Source organism: Panthera pardus, unplaced genomic scaffold (assembly GCF_024362965.1).
Source record: "Panthera pardus isolate Hobbes unplaced genomic scaffold, ASM2436296v1 HiC_scaffold_6, whole genome shotgun sequence".
NCBI lineage: Eukaryota > Metazoa > Chordata > Mammalia > Carnivora > Felidae > Panthera > Panthera pardus.
Genome location: NW_026526991.1, coordinates 111199206 through 111223598, shown reverse-complemented (window position 1 = coordinate 111223598; position 24393 = coordinate 111199206). Strand labels below are relative to the sequence as shown.

The 24393-nt window shown below is 39.8% G+C and overlaps 1 protein-coding gene across 4 annotated transcripts in view; it reads right to left on the bottom strand.

The window, feature by feature from the left end:
* The window catches only part of NRP1 (neuropilin 1), a 138431-nt gene that overhangs the window by 60124 nt on the left and 53914 nt on the right, over window positions 1-24393 (bottom strand). For all 4 annotated transcript variants that reach the window (XM_019465170.2, XM_019465173.2, XM_019465174.2 and 1 more), the window contains exons 3-6: window positions 22429-22610; window positions 15915-16142; window positions 9620-9775; window positions 6669-6835 (exon numbers count right to left, since the gene is read on the bottom strand). In XM_019465170.2, the coding sequence (XP_019320715.1) occupies window positions 6669-6835; window positions 9620-9775; window positions 15915-16142; window positions 22429-22610 (733 nt within the window). The remainder of the gene's footprint in view (window positions 1-6668; window positions 6836-9619; window positions 9776-15914; window positions 16143-22428; window positions 22611-24393) is intronic.

Below are 24393 nucleotides of genomic sequence, written 5' to 3'. Positions count from 1 at the left end.
CACACACACACACACACACACAGGCAGCACACCTGGGGAATAAACATTCAGTCAAACAGCTATATTTTCCCTAAATTTGCCAACACTATATTTTACATGTCTCATTCCACATTTGGGTAACCCAGTGAGCTATTTTTGTCAGTTCTCTAGTTACACATTTATAAAGGATCATTTTATTGCGATTTCAGCAATTTACTAATGATCTGAATGAGATAATGTACCCTCTAAAGTGTCTGGTTTATAAGCAGACCATTTACAGTCAGGATAACGTGGCTCAATATATGTTCTGGACCAGTCAATTCAGCAAATGGAACCAATTATGAATACAGCATTACAGATTATAAACCTGCTAAAAACTAGCAATTGTATGAAAATGTCAAAAACTATTTCATCCACGATACCTGTTCCATACTCAACACATCATTATGAGAACAAAAGATTTTTCCAGAAAGTTTAGAAGAAAATTATACATGAAGCCTGTTAAAATAAATGATATTCTAAGGCTTTACGATAAATGATTTCAGTTTCTATCCTAATTTTGGGAGACAAGTAACTTTAAAGATAAAAACAAGGATTCCAAATAAATTCTTTTAACTGAATGAGGAGCACTAACTTTTCCCACCTAAGATTTCCTAAAAATGTGTAATAATTCCATGTCTCAGAGGGAATATTTCCAAGAATTCATGAGTTACTTCATTCCATTTGTTACTATTCCAATACAGGGCATCCAGCTGGCCCCTTCTTAGCTCCTGAAATCAAGCCCATGCCTTTAAATTGCCTTTTGTCTCCATTATCAGCAAGTCATAACTGTTAATTCCATGTTTTAATGATGACTGAGCCACTCTGGAAGTTGCTGGTAGCTCCAACTCACAGCCCTGGAGAGATGTTGGGAAGCCTTTGGGCAATAAGCCAGGAAGGACCTCCTGGCCTAGAGGAAAGACCCTTGGCCTGGGGATTATAGGAACTTGGCTATTTGAATGACTGTCTCTCCTCCAGGACCTGTGGGGCCTTACGACCTCACCGGACTTTGTGGTTTTCCTCTGTAGAGTCGGCGTGAGAGAATTGCTCAGTTTACTGCATTTGAGAATTTGAGAGTGTAAGGTGAAAAACTCACAGTTCGAATGGCCAAAGAGCTATGGAAAAGCCAGCTGCACGCTGGGCCTGGGTCAGGTCCAGCCACAAGTGGTGACTCACCAGCTGCTGTCTGCCTTCATGATCTCTCTGTACCTACTGACTCCATTCTCACGTGTGAGAAAGGAAGTCCACTTCCATTGTGTAAGCCCGATTTTCCCCACAAGTTGCATCTTTTCTGCAAGTTGGGACTCATGAACCATTTAACTTCTTTGAGCCTCTGTTTTCTCACATGAAGTTGAGGATGTAAATCTTTGGCCTATTTAACTTACATTCTAAGACTAAACTGGGATGTGTACAAAAAGGTGCTTTAAAAAAGGAAAAGTAGGGAGCCCGGGTGGCTTAGTCGGTCGAGCAGCTGACTCTTGATTTCGGCTCACTTCAAGATCCCAGGGTCATGGGATCAAGCCCTGCGTCAGGCTCCACACTGAACATGGAGCCTGCTTCAGATTCTCTTTCTCTTTCCCTCTGCCCCTCTCTGCCACTTGCATTTTCTCTTTCTCTCTCTCTCAAAATAAAATAAAATTAAAGATAAATAAATAAAAGAAAAAAGAAAAAGTGCAATAGGAACATAAAGTTTTGTTGTTAGAGCGTGTCTTACAATTAATTTTATTATTTATTTATTTATTTATTTAAATTTTTGAGAGAAAGAATGAGAGTGCAAGTGGGGGGAGGGGCAGAGGGACAGAGAGAATCCCTAGCACGTTCCATGCCTAGAGCATAGCCCAACACAGTGCTTGATCTCAAAACCATGAGATCATGACCTGAGCCAAAATGAAGAGTCGGACGCTTAATCGACTGAGCCACCCAGCACCCCAATCTTATAACTAATTTTAAAATCCACAAAACAACCCTAAGGCCTGGCCTGATCAGTTTCACATGTTGAACATTAACAAGGGCATTTACTTTCTTTGACACTATGATTGTAAGTGAGTGAACACGACTGAGGGTGTGTGGTGTGTGGTATTGTGGGTGTGTAATGACTCAGTTCAGATTACCTCCTTTCCACACTAAGGCCTTTTGTTGCTGATGTCTGCTTTCAAAGTTCCTTCAGTTAGAAAATGTGGAATATTATCCAACAGGAACATACATAAGGCAAAAGGAAAATATAGAATCAAGCCTCCTCATAAAGTTAGTGCTAGCTCCTCTCTTCTGGAACTTTCCTTCTCCTCATTCCTCAGAATGAACATCTGTACTAGTAAATAGAGAGAGGTAGTGGAGAGAGAAGACGATTTTGCTCTGGGGGCTCGGTGATGTATTCTCAGAGCTACAGAGTATCTTTGTGGAGGCTTCTTTCTTCTGTGTGATTAATCCATAAAAGGGCTGATTTACCAAACCAAACAGGATGGGGTTTAGGAGCCAGCGCTTTCACTTTCTGCTTCTCTGGGATAAGTGACAGCATAAATAATCTAGTACCCAAAAATTTTCCCACAAAAGACAATGCCCCCAAATTTGGAGAAGAGTGGAGTTTCAGCCTGAGTCGGTTTATCAAGCAATTCTATTTCTAAACTCACTGGAGGGTGTGGTAATCGATTAGTCCCTGGTGCCATTTTATTTCTTCGGATCAACAAAGGTCATATCCCATCTAGGCATTATATCTCTTGCCTTTTTTCCCCCTCGTCTCCTGGCATTTTAATCAGGGAAAAGTCACAGTTGTTTTGAGGAGAGCGCTCCCAAGAGCTTTAATTAAAGCGAGAAGGATAAATCTGTTTACAGTGTGGTGAACACTATCATTAATAAAACATTGAAATAATTAACGAATTAAATTCTGCTTTGTGTGTGAATGACTACACTTAGGATCCATGAGAACACGTTTCCGGAGCAGACAGTATGCTACGCACTTAGTATGCACAGAGGAGAAGAAAGCCCAAGACTGCATTTCTCTGAGATTCACAGTATCATGAACTGCGACAGCTTGAATGGAGAAGGCTACCATACCTTTATTTTACAGGGAAAGAAATTCAGCTTCAATGAGGTTAATGGCTTGGGCTCTGATGATATGCTTGAAAATTAAGAATTTTTATAACACCACTGATATACGGAGTCTTTACTTTGAATCCTTTATTGTTTAACCAGAAACAAAAGGAAGAAAAAGACTAAATGAATAATAAGATAAGCAGCTCCAAGAAACAGGACAGAGTGGAATACTCTGAAAAACATGGGCAAATTTCAAAGTGTGATTAAACTCTGCTGTTGACCATTAGGAGGTTTTAGCTGCTCAGGATATGAAGTGGCCTTTTGAGCAGGATGTGACCATGTGCAAAGCTCCGAGTGGGGACTTCCCTTATGCCCCTTCCCACTAAATTGCCTCTTGACTTGTTTTTAAGCTTTCTGGCAGACAACAGATCTCACAGGAAGCACCAATGTAGACGTTCATACCCACGGTTAACGACGCATTGTTTTTTTTATGTCACTCAGTAATTTCCTAGAGAAAACAATGGCAACCAAAGACTGTTCCTGTCTTGAAGGAAAGTCAGCTTCCAACACTGTCTTATTAATTTAACACATGCAAGTGTTTGTTCTTGTTGCTACAGCAACATGTTTTGTGGGGGTATATCTTATGCAAAATGTGAAAAAGTAGAAAAAGAAAACAAATACCAATCGCATACTGATGTGCATATAAATAGAAATGTCTGTGCGCTAATGCTCCTGTGATTGGAGGTACGCGCCTCTTGCCCTCAGCCTCAATTATGCTTTACTTGGTGGTTAATGTAAAACATCTACCCAATGAAAACAACAAGCCAACCACTTCCAAGGAGTTTCAGAAAAGCTGGAAACATACAAAATTATTCATAATTAGGTGATGGGTGAATGATAAGAGCTCCCATCATGAGGGAAAAGATACAACAAACATGTAAATGAGTCCAGTGAGCTCCAGAAGGAGCAAAAGATAATCTTACCTCAAGGTGAACTGATGCTGAGTCTCTCTGATATTCATCGTCCATAGGGATGGAGGCATAAGGGCATTGAATGCTAGACTTAGAAAGAGTAAGCACCCGACTCATCTCCGTGTGTCCTCTCACAAGGAAAGGCATGAAGGGAATTATGTCCCAAGATATACCTGAATTCATATGAAAGGTAACAAATGATAAAGACAGAGGAGACTGAAGTGTAAAGAAGCAGGTGTTGGGAGTTTGGCAGACCCTGATTCCAAACCCAGTCATTCACTGTGATCTTGGGCATTTACTAATCTCTCGGAACCTCAGGGTCCTCCTTTGTAAAATGAGGATAATAGCACCTCCTTCACAGGATTACTGTGAGGATGAAATACAAATATGTCAAGTACTCAGCAGAAGTGGGGCCCCATAGTAAACCCTCAATAAATGGTAACTATTCTACGAATGGCACAATTGTCATTCATGCTGTTCACCAAATTTCTAGCTCTCCTCCATCCAGCATGAAGTGAATTGCTACCCCTCAGAAGCTAAGTGTGGCCATGGGATGTGCTTTGGCAATGAAAATGGGTGAAAGCGCTCTTTGAGGGGACCATAAGAGTTAGCACAATGGCTGTGCTCTCTTTTTCCCTTTGCTTGCTTGGTGACCAGCAATATTTGAGATGACAGCTGTCCCCTCTGTCCAGGTCCTGGTGTTAGAAGATGTGGAACAGGGGCGCCTGGGTGGCGCAGTCGGTTAAGCGTCGGACTTCAGCCAGGTCACGATCTCGCGGTCCGTGAGTTCGAGCCCTGCGTCAGGCTCTGGGCTGATGGCTCGGAGCCTGGAGCCTGTTTCCGATTCTGTGTCTCCCTCTCTCTCTGCCCCTCCCCCGTTCATGCTCTGTCTCTCTCTGTCTCAAAAATAAATAAAAAACGTTGAAAAAAAAATTTTAAAAAAAGAAGATGTGGAACAGACCCCCAGCTGACCGATGGAGAGTAGCTTGAGTAATAAGTAAACCTTGTTTGAGAGATTTTGGTTACGTAGCTTCTCCTAACCATTGCTTTCTATGCTTTGATAGAAAAAGTCGGACCATTTCAGATTTTTTTTTCCTTTTGCCTAGCTCCTGAGAAGGATGTAAATCCTGTCTTGTTGACAAATGCTTTGTGAGAGCCCATCTTGTCTCAATGTTTCTACTGACACAGAATTGTCTTGCACAGAAGAATTGCTACAGTTGCAATTTCAGAAGTCTTGCAAGCCCAACACTGTCCCTAAATTATTGAGCACTCTCCACATTACCAAGAATAGGACCACGTTACCATGCAAACATGCTTAGCACTGCAAAATGCAAGCTTTCCTCTGGAGACACGTCTGTCAATCATACTGAACTGCCTGTTGGTTTGGGGATGTGAAAAAACAAGTTACCAAGAGCTATTTTGACATAGGCAAATTCATTTAACTTCTGACTTAATCTAGAGCTGGATTCAGCAATCCTTAGGTAAAAATCTCATCTTTTCTCACCGTCTACACATTTCTCAGTGTTATCATTTAGAGGTTAGCAGGAGTTCAGTCTCCTGTAATAGGCCATTTCACTTTAAGTGTATGTTAAACTAATATTGACCTTTACAAAGTAAAACAAAATCTGGGATTTGTGCTCAAAAGACTGAAACAGCAATGAATATAGAAAGTAGGGGATTAATCATCTTGCTTTTTTTCTTGCTTAGAAACTCTCTCTGGGAATTAGTCATTTTTATATATCTTGCAATGTATGTAAGACAAGCTTTGCCTACTCTATGAAAATTAAGCCTGTATCCTTCAGCAAATAACTTTGTATAATTTGCCCACAGTTTAACCCACACAGCCAGATACCCAATGTTTCATTTGACAGTGGGTGAAAAACTCAAGAACATGAGCATCAGGTCTTGAGTGGGCATATCCAGACATCAAGGTTGGCCAGGCTTAGGTATTAGGATTGGTGCCAGGGATGAGTTGGGGCAAGGGAGTCATGGTGCAGAAGAGGAGAGTCTGTCAGGGATGTAAGGGTAATGGTAAGGAAGGGGGTATCAGGGCAAAGGGAGGGAAGCAGAAGCAAGGTCATAATAAGGATACAAATGTGTCCATTTCAGACATACATGTGTATATACACAGCCCACAAAGACCAGTGCCCTTGATCTGCTCCCACTGCTTTCTTGGGCATGTGCTATGTACACTTGTATGGAAAAGCAAACCTCAGCTCCTTTCTTTCCTTCTTCTACTCTGAACAAATAAGAAGCCTTGTACTTTGATATAACTATTTCATGCAAGTCTACTGGTTGAGCCAATATATTTCATCAAGGAAATAAAAATCTGTTGAAGGAGGAAGTATATGAATATAAAATGTGTAGTTGTTAGGAAAAATCAGATCTTTTAGTTGTTACCAAAGTGAGACAACTGGGCATTCTCTGAAGAGTTAAAAAAAAAAAAAAAAAAGAATTTTAAGGACATCAACCAGGCCTGCTTTTCTTAGACTGCAGTGACCTGATGGTTCTGCAGGGTGATGCCACTTGGTGCCCATTCCTTTTGTCTTCTCACCTGCAGGCATCAGGCATTGCACTGCTTTTTTTCAACACCTTTTCTAGATGACCAAAATCTTCCACCCTAAAGATGCCACATCTCCTGCTACATACCTGTATCCACTCTCTGTAGGAATCTTCTCCGGGAGTCCACCCATTCTCAGGGTAGTTGAGGCGAGAGCGTTCTGCAGACCAGTTAGTGCTATACTGGGAAGAAGCTGTGATTTGGTCAGAATGAATCTCCCCTGATTCCATGCCCAGAGCTTCCATACATTTGAAATCTAGAGGGGAAAAAATGGCCCAAAGTCATGAAAACATAGGGGACCTGAAAGGCAGATTCTTTTTATAATCTGGCAAACTAAAACATTCATGTTGACATTCACACAAAATCTTACAGAAGATGACAGTGGGGGACTTATTGAGATGTGGTACTGATACGTGGGAATAAATTCATGGCAGTAATTTTTAAAAACAGGGTTCTGAAGATCTTGTAGTGGATTAATTATTTTCCTAACTGGACCTAGGTTGACAGAAATACTATTAGAAATCTATTAGGGGGTGCTTGGGTGGCTCAGTCAGTTGAGGGTCCCGACTCTTGGTTTTGGCTCAGCTCATGATCTCATGGTTCATGAGTTTAAGCCCCACATCAGACTGTGCTGGCAGTGCAGACCTTGCTTGCAGTTCTGTCTCTGCCCCTCCCCCCACTTGCTCTGACTCTGTTGTTCTCAAAATAAATAAATATACTTTAAAAAAATTACTAGGAAATGATGGCACTTTTGATTTATTTTCAAAGTTCATACGAGTACACACCAAAAGTTTTAGTATTTTCTCTAAGATCCAGTAAAAGTGAAAAAAGATTCTATGTCTGTTTATAATCCATATTTGGTGAATAGTAGACCTTAATTCTCTGTCTTTCAGATTTCTTTGTAGTTGGCACCTGGGCCACTTCTCCCTGATTCCCTTTGTTCTCATGCCTCCTGCCCTGGCCTTGTCATGATTATTAACATCATTAGTTTATATTATTAAAACACGAGAGTATCCATCAGAAGTAAACCACAGTATCATATGGTCCCAAGGAGGACCACAGTTTTACAACATAAAATGATAATGCTCACAATGATGACTATGAATCATGAAAGCATGTATTCCATTAGGCCTCATATACTCAGTGAAACAATGAAATATGACATTGATATGAAATATGACATAGAGAAATAAATAATCAACTTTAAGAAATGTGAATCTAAAAGTACTAACATGGGGAAAAAAAGCTTTAGAGATTAAGGATTCTCAATCATCAAGAAAAATGCCAACTAACCAAACTTGCACATTTTCTGAATTTTCTATCATAATAGGTGAAGTTTTATGGCATAGAAGGTTTTCTTTCACTGGTTTCATACTTTTAAGCTTAGATTTGTTATTTGTAATATAGAAATATTTATAGGGGTGCCTGGGTGGCTCAGCTGGTTGAACATCCACCTCTAGATTTCAGCTCAGGTCATGATCTCATGGTTCATGGGATCCAGCCCTGTGTCGCGCTCTGTGCTGACAGCGTGGAATCTGCTTGGGCTTCTCTCTCTCTCTACTTCTGTCTGCCTCTCCCCCATGTTCTCTCTCTCTCTCTCTCTCTCTCTATCTCTCTCAATAAACATTTACAAATATTTATAGACACAAACATATATAAATTAATTAATCAAATTAAGCACAAATAAGATCTTGAAATTTAATTGGCCTTTTCATTTTCCAGTAAGATCTGGTAGAAAAGATGTTAGCAGGGGCATCTGGGTGGCTTGGTCGGTTAAGCGTCCGACTTCGGCTCAGGTCATGATCTCACGGTCCGTGAGTTCGAGCCCCGCGTCGGGCTCTGTGCTGACAGCTCAGAGCCTGGAGCCTGTTTCAGATTCTGTGTCTCCCACTCTCTCTGCTCCTCCCCTGTTCATGCTCTGTCTCTCTCTGTCTCAAAAATGAATAAACGTTAAAAAAAAAAAATTTAAAAAAGAAAAGATGTTAGCATATCTATGGGGCACCTGGGTGGCTCAGTTGGCTAAGTGTCTGACTTTGGCTTGGGCCATGATCTCATCATTCGTAAGTTTGAGCCCCGCATCAGGCTCTGTGCTGACAGTTCAGAGCCTTGAGCCTGCTTCAGATGCTGTCTCCCTCTCTCTGCCCTTCTCCTGCTCACGCTCTGTTGGTCTGTCTCTCTCAAAGATAAATAAAGCTTAAAAAAAAAAAAAAGAGTGGGATGCCCAACCAGCTGAGCCACCCAGGGCACCCATGTGACAAATATTTAAAAAAAAAAAAAAAAAAAAAAGATACTAGTATATCTGCAGGAAAGGTCTCCGAACAGCCCCTGTCCTCTTCCCTATGTTACTTTACAACCTGGCAGCTAGACCTGATGAAATACACAATTTATTCATTGTTCTTTCTGGTGTTTTCCTTGGGCCCTTAAAAGAGCTGGACACCACATAAACTTTGAAGAAGGGTTGAGTTAGTTGAGCATTTTAATAAGATGTGAAACATAGTACTTCCTCTTTCTTTTGTGGAAAGCTATAACCGAAATTAAAACATGCTTCTTTTACACGAATATCCGCTTTTATTCACCTAAAAACAAAAAACAAATGGCTTCCATTGGTGTCTTCACAAACCAATCCACCAGGTGTCATCTATTCTGTAAGACTGCCTTGTCAATAAACTATGGCGGATTTGTTCCTACCCCTTGTGATCAATGCCTGTCCTTTTATGATTCTCAGCCCAGTACACATTCAAGGGTGCCAGATAGGGTCTGGCTATAGTTCGTTGTTTCAGGACACTGTTTTGCCATTTCCCACTTTCTCCCATAATTTCAGAGGCTCACAAGCAGCCTTCTCATCCACAATTTCCTTAAGAAAGCACACCAAACAGTTCTTCCTATTGATATCCATAAAAACCATTTAAAAGAGAAAAATAAATATTTGACATTCCAATTCACAAACCATTTCTTTAGTGTTTCATGTGGCCACAGATGTGTGAGGAGGAATAACATGGAGTGTTTACCACAGGGCTTTGCAGGGTGAATAAATACTGACCTTCTGAGACACTACTCTGCAAAACACTGTAGTTTGCTGAGAAGCCTTCTTTTGCGATTGCACTGTCAGTATAAAAAACCATGGAGAGAATGCCCGAGGAGGAACGGATTCGACCTGGTGTCTTCTGTCCACAGTAACGCCCGATGTGAGGACCAACTAGAAAGGGAGAAATGCAGAGAACATTAAAGTATCTTTTGTTCCACCGCAGATGCAAGAATAACCATTTGCAAACATGGGTCCCGGCAGAACCCAGAAGTGTTTTCTTACCCAAAGCAAGTCTTCCCTGGTTAATTGGTTCACTGTGAACATATTGGATCAGGTTTGTGGAGAGGGATTTAAAGTGTGCTTAGAAGGGCAATAACAGGCATATAACCTCATTCCCCACTGAGCAGGATTGTTTTCAGGAACAGAATCAAAATGCTTGCTTCATCTGCAGTGAATGAGATTTGGGCTGTCAAGTGTCACCTTGACATTCATCTCCAGGACCAAACTGCACACATTGCCCAGTGCTGAAAGATTCCAGCTAGGCTGTGATCACCAAGGGTTCTGGAAGATGCTTTACTCACTTTCCCCACCCTATGAGGAGATCCAGGGAACTGGTTCCGGATGCAACCAGACCAGTGCCAGGAATCTGATTCAACATTGAGTAACCCCAATTTCCTTCTTCATTCCATCTTTTAGTTCTGGAGCCTTATTATGATGAACATCACAGACAGGGCTCTATCTAATGGATAATTTATAATTGTAACAATTTAAAAAAATTAGAAGCTACAGACACCAATAATTTATACGTAATAATAAGTTGTAAACAAAATGAAAAGAAAATGCATCTGACTTTTCTCTGTTTTTTTTCTCTCCCAAACTTAAGAGACATGACCACATTGCACTTAGGTCCTGTGGCTAAAAGATGGCCCAAAGGAGCCATTTGACTGTGCATATCAGGAAAAAAAGTAGTACCTGGGGCAGTGAAAAATTGGGAACACTGATTAATTTGTGATATGTCAAACTGCAACTAGGCTTAAACTGGCCACCCCTTTGTTGAAGTGCTTTTAGATAAACCTTGGCAGTTAGTAATTGCAACTTGCCACATAGATAGTGCACAAGCCCTCTGGGCTTGGAGAATCTCTCCAATTCCCTGTCCAGATCATCAGCAAGGAAAAAAAAAATCCCCTTTTCTCTAGTTTTTTTTTTTTTTTTTTTTCCATTGCACATATGGTAAAAACATAGCAGATGGTTTGGGCTTAGAAGGACAATCTGGTGTGGACCATTTTCCCCTCCAAGAAATCCATGGTTCTCTGCATTTCAACTAAGAGTTATTGCTTTGTTCAAGGAAGCACAGTGGGTGGACCCCTCTCTGGAAGGATGGGCCTATAGAAGGGACTTGGTGTGCCAAGGCCCGTGTGTGGAGCTTGGATGCAGAAAGCAGCTGATGAAGACTAGAAGCAGCTTCCAATGTGATTGGAAAAGTGAGTCTCATAAGAACTGATCTCCCTGGAGCCTCACCTACCCACTGAGTTCCTAGTAGGCAGCTGGCTAGTCCAAGCACCCTGCTTTTCGGAGTGCTCAGATCCTTGGCTGACAGGTTTTCAGCTCTTGGCTGGCCCTCTTAAAACAAAGCAAACCTAAAACTACAACTAAACCAAAGTGTTTCCACATTCGAGTTAGTGAAAAATGGTTACTTCGAACATCTGATAACTTCTCCATGCATTCATAGTAATTGATGTGATTGAATTTAAAGAGTTTTCTCTACTGTAACTCCTCATTCTCCAGCAACCAACCATTGTGTGTGTGTGTGTGTGTGTGTGTGTGTGTGTGTGTGTGTAGCCTGCTTTATTATGAAGAAAACAAGGACCCTGGCCCATTAGGAGAATTGATACAGATTATCTACGGGGCATGCCATGGTCATGAACAGGGACTCTGTTATGGGAAGAAATGTTGTTCTATCAGGTTTCCCAGTTGGCAGAAGAGAGCATCTCAGGAGATGAAACTCGCAGTTTTGTTTCTCTTGAGCTTTAATCTGAGCCTCAGCTTCTTCTACAAGTGCTAGTCCTTTGGCAGATTTTCATCATTCTGAATGAATTCAACACTTTTTTCTTCCCTATGGAGCACAAAGTTGCCCATGACATATGCATGAAAACACCGAGCTAGAGCCATAAACTCCGGTCTTTCCTTTCCTTGAAAAGAATCCCATTTCTGATTTACAATCTTAATGAGAGGCCTAGAGTCCATTCGTAGGTTCTCACTTTTTCCCCTCATTTAAATTCCATTATTGTGGTTTCATAACTTTCTTTTTCTTTAGCTTGTGGGCAAACATTTACAGCCTTAGTCCTTGGAGCCGGTCTCTGATCACCACAGCCATTGACCCGCCAAGAATACAAGTGCACAAGGGAAGCCACACTCAACCCCTTAAGCTCTGGCTGCAGATTCTCCACCCTCCCCCCACCACTCCATTCCTCTGGGGAGCGGGGAGGGGGAGTCTCTTTGAAAGAGCAAACAGAAGAGAACTTGTCTAATGCAGACTCATAATTTAGAGAGTCTCCATGACTCACTGGTTTATAATGTTTAAGACATGCCGGGTAAATCTGCCTTCTGTCCTTTAGAACCTTGCCCCCGGATAGCAGTGTGCAACTCTCTTTAGGAGCCCTCAAGATATGAGAGTGAAAAGGCTTTTTCGACTATAAGACAAAGAAGTATTGAATTTTCCTGAACAACAGCAAGAACTTAGCCTAGCAAGCTAATGCAATATTGATCTGAGCAAGAGTGGGCACAGTACTTATCTATCTCATGCATGTGCTCATTTGTGTATTTACATGAACACAGCTATTGGATTTCCTCTTTCCGTTAGGCCAAGGAGATGAATGGAAACCCACAAAAACAGAAGTGGAACTCAGCAATTGCATTACTGAAGAATTTAAGTAAGCAATATGTGCTAAACAATCTCTTGGGGGGACAGTAGGTGCATAGTGACCATATCTTTCCAGGTGTGAAGGCAATAAAGTATTTGTGCTATTTAAAATATATAACTGCAACTGGGAATGGCATTACCCTGTTATTTGTATTTTTCCATTAATTTCTCCAATAATTAATCTCTCCAATCTCTCACCTCAGAATGAGACAGTTTGGTCTCCTGTTCCCTTTCTATGGTGGGGGGCAAAAAAATAAAGGCAGCAATCTGCTATAAAGACAGACTTTCAAAAGGAGGCATTCTGAATAACTAAACAAAAAAGGTAATCACTTCGAAAAAGTACAAAATAGACCAGGTATTGTTTTCCTACAATAATAAACTTTTTGTTGGAGAATATCTGGACTTGGCAACTTTTCCCCAGAAAAAAAAAAAATTGCACATTTATGTCATTTACATTTTGGAATGTTTATAATTTTATGTTTATATCATTTCTATTTTAGAAGTTTAATTTAATTTTATTTTTTATTTTTAAATGTTTTTATTTGTTTTTAAGAGAGACAGACAGCATATGAGTGGGGGAGGGGCAGAGAGAGAGAGGGAAACACAGAATCCAAAGCGGGCTCCAGGCTCTGAGCTGTCAGCACAGAGCCCAGTGCAGGGCCTGAACCCACGGACTGTGAGACCATGACCTGAGCTGAAGTTGGACGTTTAACCCACTGAGCCACCCAGGCGCCCCAGAAGTTAATTTTAATATAAACAGTAAGTCAATAAAATCCAAACAGAGCTCAATCTAGCGTTCATGAAACTTACTCCTCAAATAGTTGATAGTTTTTGGAATGTAGGTAACGACAGCAGCTAAAGCCTGGGGGGAGAGTTGACTTCATGTGTGCCCATGTGGTGTGAGCTAAGCATTCGTGTTTGGCTCCAGAATTCAGCACAAACATTTGCAATATCCACCAGGGCCGGGCAGTGTGCTCAGCTCATGGCTCACAAACCATATGTAAACTTCCACCAATTACTACAGAGTCGCTACTTCCGAATCCATGGAGCTTAAGGAGTGATAGACAGAGATGTGTGATTCACAACAATGCGTACCTCGACTTGAGTTTGGGAGTAAACTGCTTTTCTTCAAAGTCAATCCTATTCAATGGGTAGCTTTCAATTACATAGTCACCTAATTCAATGTGTATGATAAAAGGCAACATAAAATCACTTGATGGTTAAAAGCCTTCAGCGCCTTCTGGTTGTTGTTTTTGGAAGGGATATCAAAGAGTAAAAGCAATTTTGCTGGCAAGGGGCTGTATGTGTTGAACTACTATAACAAAAATGTTTCTAGTGCCACTGACAAACCCAGGAGGGGAAGTCTGTCATTTTTGCCTAAAAAGGAGAGAGCTGTTATGCTGGTGTAGGCTGGACAAGGCCAGTTTTCTCTGGGAATAAGTCAAGTGCACTGTAGTTTAAAACATTAGTGAATTGCAAGGCTGATAACTCTTATTGTTAATTGTTCCTCTCTTCAACTCAGTGATTTTCTAGAGCCAGAAAATTACTACTTTGAAAAACCCTTGACACTAATAACAATGTGCTTCTTTCTGAAAGTATTCTAAATAAGTTGGTTGATTGGACCTCCTTTTCAAATGTCAATTTAAATGTAAGTTCTAGAATGGAAGGGTGCAAATTTGGGCTGTGAACAAATAAACCCATTATTAAATGTTCCAACTATTATTACAATACTGTTATAATATTGTTTTCCTAATTATCAGATTGAATACTTAGAAATCAATCAGCACTCTGTTTGGGCAAATCTCATTACTTAATGAAGAGTTTCGATAAGATCATCATAACCCTATTTATATAGTAAAAGAGCAAAGACGAAACTACACCAATGATAACTCACCCACTTACTGCAATGACAATATAAGCTTTCTCTAAACCCAGTTTATCTCCATTGCTGTTTACTGTTGAGGAACATAGCTAAATTGAATTACGCTGAGAATTTTAATGTCATTTCAAAGGCAAAGGCAATCTCTTTCACATGATACTTGCCCTTCATTTACAATTTAATATTTATTTAAATATTCTTTCCTCCAGCCTGATCATAATATCTGACTCTATTTTATAGGTGGTTACATATTTCTAACTGCATGATTCGTAAGAACTTCCAAGCTGCCCTTCCTGATCTGTGTAGAGTGTGTTCTCTAGAGAAATCTTAATATTAAACCAGACTAAACACAAGACAAGCAATGCAGCTGCAACAAATTATTTGATATTATCTCCCTCTTTTCAGGATTTGGGTGTGTATTTTTGCCATTCACCTTCTAATTCACAAGGATAGAAATGGAAAACTTTCATCTAGCTGTCCACATGGCCACCCCCCTGCCCCCTACCTCCTTCAAATCTTTGCTAAAATGACATTTTTGTAATAAGGCAGAACCTGACCACCTTATTTAAAATTTCAACCTAAATATCCCCGTCTCTTAACCCTAGTACTTTTCATGCCTTTGCTCTACTCTACTTTCCTTTCTTTCATTTTTGTTGTTGTTGTTGTTTACAGAAGTTCTCACTTTTTGCATTCCAAGGACAGAATTCTTTCATCTGTAAGTGTATTGTTTATTGTCCAATGGCCCCTGGCAGAATCGAAACTCCGGGTGGGGGGGGGTGGGGGTGGGGGGCAGGGCAGCCATCTTTGATTGTTCTGTTACTAAGTAGCTAGACCAGTGCCTGGTACATGGCAGGTATTCAGTAAATATATTTTAAAATGTAGGATAAATTTAGATGATAAAAACAATGTATGCAGATGATGTGTTGAGATGATTCAAATTGCCAAAGATAAAAATTCCCTAGGGAGCAGATAAGGAATCTGTCTAAATTAGGAATGTCCAAACATCCTCTTTCTTTTTCTAAATTTCTAAATTTTTGGTAACCGCATAATGGATGCCATTTCACCCTTAAAATTGTATCAAGTACTTAACCTCTCTGGTCTTTAGTCTCTGCATTTGTCAAGTGAATTGTTTGACTTAACTGATCTCTTCAGGTCTGTGAATTAATGACCAGTAGGCAGGTCAATGAAATGAGGCAAATACTTTAGTCAGGAAAACCATGTGTTGGTCCTAATTCTATCACAAAAATAGCTATGAGACCATGTATAATCGTTCATGGCCCCAGTTTCCTTACCTATAAATTGAAGAAATTAGACTAGATATTTACTGTCTTTTGAGCTCAAATATTTCATCACTACTCTTCATAAAGAGAGTTACCATTTTGCTTTGTTTTATCTCCTCCTTCTGAACTATTTTTTTAAAAAATGATGCATGTATCATGACACTTGTAAAAGGATCTCAGTGCCCTTCCCCCAGATTCTCCCCTTTTGGGGATGCTTCCTGCCCTTCTTACCATCAGGGAATCCATCCCAGATTTCTAGCCGGTCATAGCGACAGAACATCCCCCCTGGAGGGTTTGAGTCAAGCTCCAGGTCAAAGCTTTCAAATTCCAGGATAATCTCTGACATCTTTGGTGCAAAGATAATATAAGTGCATTCAAGGCTGTTGGGATATTTTTCCGGGAATCCTGGGGACTTTATCACTCCACTAGGTGCTGTGTAATTCTGAGAACATTCAGGACCTAGAAGCAAAAGAAAAGAAAGAGCAAAGTGAAAATCCCACTCACACAACTTCACCAACAAATAACCTGGGTAAAGGCAGCATATCTTTCTAACAAAAGCTCATGATTATAGTCACTTTCCAAATCACTCATTACTCAGCCTTACTATAGGAGTGATAGGTATGGAAAGTCAAGTTCAGATTTATTGTGTTCACCTTAGTTTTCCATTTGTGTGAAGCAATTTAAAAACTTCTGCTGTTGCAGAGAAAAAAAAATGACAAATATCAAATCATGTGGGAACAATGAATGAGTAAGCTACAGAAATCTCGACAGAGCCCTAGAGAAATAATTATAGCCCCTTCAAGCTTAAATCTTTAAATCTTGAGGCTGACAGCCCTTTATTGGTGAAATAGAACATTTACAAAGGCGAGGGAGAGAATTCAGTGGAGGGAGTTTGGGTTTCAGATTCCTACACCAGTGACTCAGTAACTCTGCCAGATGTGACCTATGCCTCTTTGACAAACTAAATGTGAAAGGTAATTCGTACATGTATCCAGGGTGAGTGACTCATTTTGAGTGGTGTTGACACAGGTGTGCCGGTAAAGTGTGGCTGTTAGTGAGGGCACGATAAACTGTGATTACAGGCCGTGTTGCTAGAAGTCACTTGATATCAATGTTGACATTGTTGCCTTCCCCAATGTATCAGATACAGTGCCATTCTAAAATTATTTTTAACATACATGTGTGGGTGTGTAATGTGTCTATTTATAGTGTATAATTTTAGTGACTATTCAGGGTTTTCAACACTTTACAAATTATGGTAATTGGTAATTTAAATTGGTCAAGCTCATACACATCTATAGTGCAAGTTGACCTTATGACCGTATGAATGACCACAATTTTGATTCATGGCGTCCAGCGGCAAATGGGGTGGTATTCACCACACCATTGAAAATGGCCCATCTACAAGAATATGAGCACATCAACTTGACCCCTTATCACCATCACCGCTGCTATGATTTTCAAAGGGATCCTAAGGATCTCTGGGAATCAGCAACGACTTGATCCTCTTGAAACTCAAGATCCAACCTGGGAATATTCAATTCAACAATTCTTTCCCTGGGCCATTGTCTCACTGATGGGCACCCTGTGATGGCATGCATGGATTCAGCTCTAATAAGGAGGTTGGTTGAGAGTGTTCTTAACTAAATATTCTCCCACAGAGCCAAGTACTAGAGACAACACTGTAGGCATCAATACAGATTAAATTAAACCAACAGATCTCTATTTTTAGTGTTTAGAATTGCTACGCTGAATCTCCACCTCAGTGCGTCTGGCAGACTTTTGAGAAAACAAATCAATTGTTTGCTCTCCATGTACATACTAGATGTTCGTGGCACTGGAGACACAGAAGAATAAAAATTACTAGATGTACACAATAAACCTGGCCTTTAGAGGTCTGACTTGTTTAAAATGCCTTCCAAAGCCTTCACAGATGTGGCTCATCCTTCACCATGGTGGCTTCAGATACTCACTTATTTGATTCTGGTTAAAGTTACTAACATGTGACATTTACCATGTCAATTACAGGTAAGAAGATTACAGAATGTGCTGTATCATTTATATTCTGTTTCTAAGTTCATGGGTGGCTTCTAAGATGACAGGGACTTTGCCAATTTAAGACATTAATTTACAAAGACATTATAGTTTACAATTATATATATATATATATACACACACACACATATATAAATATATATACATATATATATATATATATGTATATATATATAATATTGGAATCCCTTTCATTTTATTTTTAAGATGTAGGAACAGTGACCCTGGAGACCTCCAGCTTCCTCCCTGGGGCAGTGCGGGGTGGGGGGGGATGCTTTTTTAAGATCCTTATAAGGAAAAGCTGACAGTGGGGTTCAATTCAGGTACTAATATTTTTTCCTTCTTAAAAAGGTAAAATTATCCAGGTGAGATCAAGATTTAATAAGAGGAAAAAATGACAGGGATTAAAGGCATACTTTCAAAATCAAATAATTTCAATGCTTTCACTAAGGCTGGCCCAGGTTTGCTAAGGAGTGTGACAAAAACTGGAGAAATTCCATGGAGTAGTAGAAGAGAACTGGGTTGAGCACCAGATCTGTGATCCAGTCCTACTTCTACTGCTAACCTGCTGTGTAAACTTGAGTGGCCTCCTAACCTTCCCAGTCTTCAGATTTTGTACATAACAAATCGGAGGTGGGCTTTAGGATTTGGGAAAAAAATCCCTTTAAACTTCAAGATTCTGTATTTTCCTACTTGTCCAGTAAACATCAACATTTGTTTTAATATTTTTCCTGTTCACTGTTGCATAGGTTTGCCACAGATGAGCAAGCACTTCCCCAAAACGAGCAAGGCAGGAGTGGGTGAAGGAACTCTGTAGAGAGTACAGAAGCACTAAACAGGAGAGAGGGAGAGCAGCCCCGTGTGTCTAGGCATGAGTGAGCTGCTGCTGTGAGAGGTGACACACGGCATTGGCCGCCAGTGAACACTGTGCTTTTGATTTATTTGTAAGACTTGGAGGACCTTGTGTGGCTGTAAGAATGCCACGCTTCATTGTTAATGACAATAAGGGTACACAATGGTAACAGCTAAGATGGTCTCCTTGGAATTATTTTTATTTATTTATTTATTTATTTATTTTATTTTTTTTTTAAATTTTTTTTTTCAACATTTTTTATCTATTTTTGGGACAGAGAGAGACAGAGCATGAACGGGGGAGGGGCAGAGAGAGAGGGAGACACAGAATCGGAAACAGGCTCCAGGCTCCGAGCCATCAGCCCAGAGCCTGACGCGGGGCTCGAACTCACGGACCGCGAGATCGTGACCTGGCTGAAGTCGGACGCTTAACCGACTGCGCCACCCAGGTGCCCCGGTCTCCTTGGAATTATTATTAAAATCCAGACTCATAACCAAATAACATGTGAAGGGATCAGTCTTGCTCTCAATAAATGCCATGTCTTCCCCACATGGACACACAAAGAAAATGTCTACAGCTTCTTCCAGCAGTTGAGGCTGGATAACCCAGACCAAGGGAAGGACAGGGGAGGAGTGATAGGTAGTGATGCTTGGGTTTCCTGGAGAAATTGTTTTAGGTGAGTGGGAATAATTTTCAGGTTGATGGCCCAATCTTTCACCATCTAGGAAAAGACACATAGAAGGGGAAAGTGAGGGACCTGGGTAGAAAGTTAGGGTGTCCAGGGTGGCTCCAGGAAGCATGGGAAGAGGTGGGGACTGCCTTTGCTGACTGACATTTGCAAAGGTGGCCTTCGAGAAATGCAGCCTTAGGGATGCAGAAATGGCCTAAAATTTCCTTAGAACTGTAATCTAGTGCCAGAAAAACCTCAAGGCCAACAGGTGAAAGACTCATTTATTGGGCCAACTATAATTAGTATAATTTATGTGTTTTGAGGAAACTTGAAATTGCTGCACTCTGGAAGAGGTGGTATGTTTTCAAAAATAAAAAAAGGAGATTCATGGATTCTATAATATCATTAAATGGCTTTTGAGGAAAAAAAATATCCATGAACCTGTATATGTATGCATAAATGTATTCGTTAATGACTTTCTATGAAACACCTGTAAGGACTATAGTATATGCAGTGAGGGGGGGAAAGATGTTTTCTTTGCATTTTTCAGGTGGTACCAATCTGGTTGGGAAATAAAATATGCATATATGAACAAATTTGAAAATATTAAGAAGCATAATGGTTAGTGAAACATACTTGGATATATGTGTGTATACATAATATGCATTATGTGTATATTGTGTGTATGTGTGTGTGCACTTGCATGTGTAGAGGACAAGTTGGGTATATGCATAGGAAAAAAAAAGTAGAAGAATTAAAAAAAGCTTTTGAGAAGAAGAAAGAAAAGAGCCAGAGCCAGGCTTCCATGGAGGTTAAGGGATATAAACTGATAGAGAGCGAAGGCTCTGAAAGCTAATGGCACCAGCTTCATCCATAAGCATTGTTTACTGAACACATCTTTGGTGACAGGCACTGGCTACATGTTTCTCATGTTTTCATCTCAACTTATCTTCTCAATAAACCTGTGTTGGATACTATTATCCATTTACCAGATGAGGAATCCAAGTCTCTGAACATTCAGATTGATAGTCAGAGGCAGAATTAAACTTCACATTCACGTTTGCTGGACATTACCCAGTGCACTATCCGAGGCAGGAAACCAGGTGTGGATCTGTGGGATTTGAAGCTGGAGAAGGTTGGGAGTACTTGATGTCAAGCCTTAAGCTTGACCCAATGGGACACTGAGGTTTGACCCAATAGGTGATGGACACCTGCCATAGGCATTTGGAGGACAGTGGCTTGATGACTGTTTGAGAAGCTGTGTGTAGCATGAGAAAACATAGGGAGAACCCAAATTGGGCCTATTCAGTTAATGTAGTGAATGCAGAAAGGCAGCATGACTCTTGGAGGCTTTTGGATGTAAATTCAAAAGAACTAGAAGCCATATTGGACGTAGAGAGGCAAGAAGAGAGAGAAAAAATAAGGCTTCAAGTTTCAAAGGTGGTGTTGGAGATCAGGATAAGGAAATTACAGTACCTCTGAGGAAATGGAAGTATAGGGGGCTGAGTTCATTAGGAAGGAATATGAAGAATTCTCAATGACTTAGTTATAGATCTCTCTCTCTCTCTCTCTCTCTCTCTCTCTCTCCTCTTTCAACTATCTTCAGATCTTCGAGAAACACTGAAAATGAAAGGCTACTCCTAAATTCCTTTCTGACACCTTATTTTCTTTTATAGTGCCATATGCTGGTAAGTGAGCAAATGTAGATACGTGTGTGTGTGTGTGTGTCCATATACATACATGTACAATATGATTTCTACAACAGGTCAAACAGCTTTCAACACAAGAAAATATGTATATATGTAATCAGCTGTACATACTGAAGTCATATGTATACTATTATTTATTCAAATGTTTGCAGAATTGTTTCTATCTATCCATACTTGTATGGGGCAATGGCAGATTTCTTTGAAATTTTAAGAAGTTGTACCTATGTTCCTAGAAACTCCTAATGACTCCTATTTGTTATTCTCAGTTGCCGCTGAGACTCTGTAATTGATGTAACTAGATTTTTTTCTATTAAAAAAAGCTCCTATTCTAGGACAGTACACTCAAATCTTAAGCTTCTGTCCCTGGATTGGAACTCCCACCCACCACATTACTGCCAACCTAAAATGGAAGGTTAAATTTAACACATTAAAGGAATCTACCAGCTGTTGTAAAAAACAGTGACATCTGGATAAAGATACATTGTTTATCAATTGACTGATATGTGCATTCAATTCTTCAAGGCTGGGAGACTAGGAATTGTCAGATTCTATCCATCTCAATATATACCATTTGAACAGAAGATTACTACTAAGTGATTATATTGTAGAGGGAGAAAGATCTTTATTTCCTAAGGGGAATGGCATTTAAAGCTTTACTGTTTTGTTTCCTCCAAGAGGTTCTTTCTCTAACTATTCCTCTTCTTAACAGACATTAATAGAAAGCCTCTTCTTCCTTCAGCAGCTTTAGAAACTCTAACACCAGTAGACTGCTTTCCCTTTCCTGGGAAATACTAGTTTTGAATTTTGTAATGAAATAAAGGGAACAGGATGTATGTACATGGCTTTAAGATAAAGGAGACTCACACATTTTGAATGAAAGAAATAAAACTTCAAGAGAAGATCACACTTATTTTTGAAGAAAGATAAGAATAAATGCTCTTAGAGAGTTTTACAGAATATATACCCTATAAACACTGGTCACACATTAAAATGATGCAATTTTGAGTCCTGAAATACTTTAAAAATATTTTTTAAAGTTTATTTATTTATTAGAGAGAGAGAGAGAGCGCACGCGCGTGCTCACAAGTTGGGGAGGGGCAGAGAGAAGGAGAGACAGAATCTGAAGCAGGCTCCACGCCATCAGCGCAGAGCCTGATGTGCGGCTGAAACTCATGAACTGTGAGATCATGACCTGAGCCGAAACCAAGAGTTGGACCCTCAACCAACTGCGTCACCCAGGTGACCCACTTAAAAAAATCTTTAAACACGACTTCTTCCATACATTGGGTAATTTTCCTTTGTTTAAAGTATTTTCCAACAGTTTTGTAATGGGAATATACAATTTTTTACAAGAAGATCAAAGCATTATGCCTTTGTCTTCTTTTCCCTTTGTCATTCATGGAATCAAACAATGGTAATGAACATTTAGCCACACTTGTTCTGCAGGAAGTCACTCACCTCTCTTGAAAATTTCATAACGTATGGAAAATCCAGCACCATGTGTCTCATAGTCAGAGACAAATTTAATAAAAAGAAATGGCCCTGAAGACACTACAGGGGAAGGAGCAATCTTCCCACAAAACTTTCCCCATAAGCGTCCATTTTCATTGTCTCCATCGATGACCTCCACGTAGTCATACCTAACATAAATACAGGAGACAACAGGTTAGTGAGAAATGCCCTTTTAATTTCAGTGATATAGAAGGCAGCATTATCCAGCATAGTCTGTTAGGAAAACAGTGCTATCTGTATTCACCACTGTATTACATGGAGGGATAAAAATCTAGCAAAATGAAATAATCAAAATGGACTACATCATGTCTGTATACATCATCTGGCAACACAGAACTATTAAGAATAATGGTGTCCATTATACTTGCAGACAATGTCAGTTAAAGTAACCAATTAACAAGAAAAAGAAAAATCTCACGAGCACAATTCTCTGTTATTAAATTGTGTTCCTTTGTCTGTGGTGGTGGGGTGTCAATACATAATGCTATGCATTCTTTTCAAACTGTGAAGTTCTTTTATGAATCCAAAATGTCTCCTTGGCTGGAGCTCTCCATGAAAAATACTTTGATTTCTGTGAGCGACTCTCTAAACATATGGCCACAGAATAATAAACAGATTCTTTACTATTTAACTCAATTCTACCAAACTCCAGACTTCTTAGGAAAAACTCTCTCAGTATCCACAGTGGTTAAAACACAGATCATCTTCTCCAAAGCTATACTTGAATTGCAGAACATAATCTCTCCAAAGAAAAAGGTTTATTTAAAAATGGAAAATTACTGTGTTTATACCCACCAGCCTGAATCTTTAAAGGAATATTGTTGCTTGAAAAGGAAATGTGACACACTCCAAGTCACCAAAGTGATGTGATTTTTTAAAAAATCGGGCTTAATAATAATACACTAAGGAGACAAATGGTAAAGGAAGTCACAATAAAATATTATTCTAAATATTGTACTGAGATAACACATATGCTTCTTTACCTCCAAGAGGTGGGGAGCCATCTCCAACAAACTAGCATTCCCCCTCAAAAATAGGAAGAGTTTTGTTTGTTTGGTGTTACACACTTCTTAGTGCCTTTCCCTTTCCTCTCTTGTTATTTACCAAGTCACCTAGGATCCAGATAATCTGAGCTGTCTTCCATTTTTCTTCTAGAACTGACATGAAAACATTACAGTCCATTCATTTCAAACCTTTATTTTATTTCTGCGTTTGACTTGGTTCAAAAGTCCTGGGATATATTAATTTCAGGAATGGCTAGAATATGGCAGTAATATAAACTGTATCTGGCAATTTAAAAGAGATCAAAGTGGGGGAAATCTTCATGATAACCAATGTCATCTTTAACAATCTCTTTTCAAACTGTCCAGGACACATTACTTATGTTTACATAAAGTCTCACGAGGGAACTGCAAAGATGATATCACTAGTTAGAGTGGACAGCTTAAGGCTCTCTAAATTAAACATGACATTACCTCATCAGTTAAAATTGTGTGCCAGCTTTGTGTATATCAAGAAGAAAATAAAGCTGACATTGATGGAACTAAGCATTAACATATGTGAATTATTGTATTAACTGCATTTCCTTTGCTGCATCTGATGTTTCCAGTAGTAATCATTGGCTGACCCCTCTGCAAAACTATGGACATGCACAGAAGAATTGTTCATTTCTCAATACCTTGGGAGACGCTTTGCATGTTAAAAGAAGATGAAGCAGGAGGGGGAGAAGAAAAAGCGGAGGAGGAGGAGGAGGAGGAGGAAGAGGAGGAAGAAAGCATTATGCTCAAAATCCTTACTGGTCTTTTACACTTAACTGGGGGCAGCTGGAAAGGACACCATCTCTGTATTCATTAAGCCTCCACATTGGCATTTATGTAGTAATTCCTTTTATCTCTACTGCTTCATTGACTA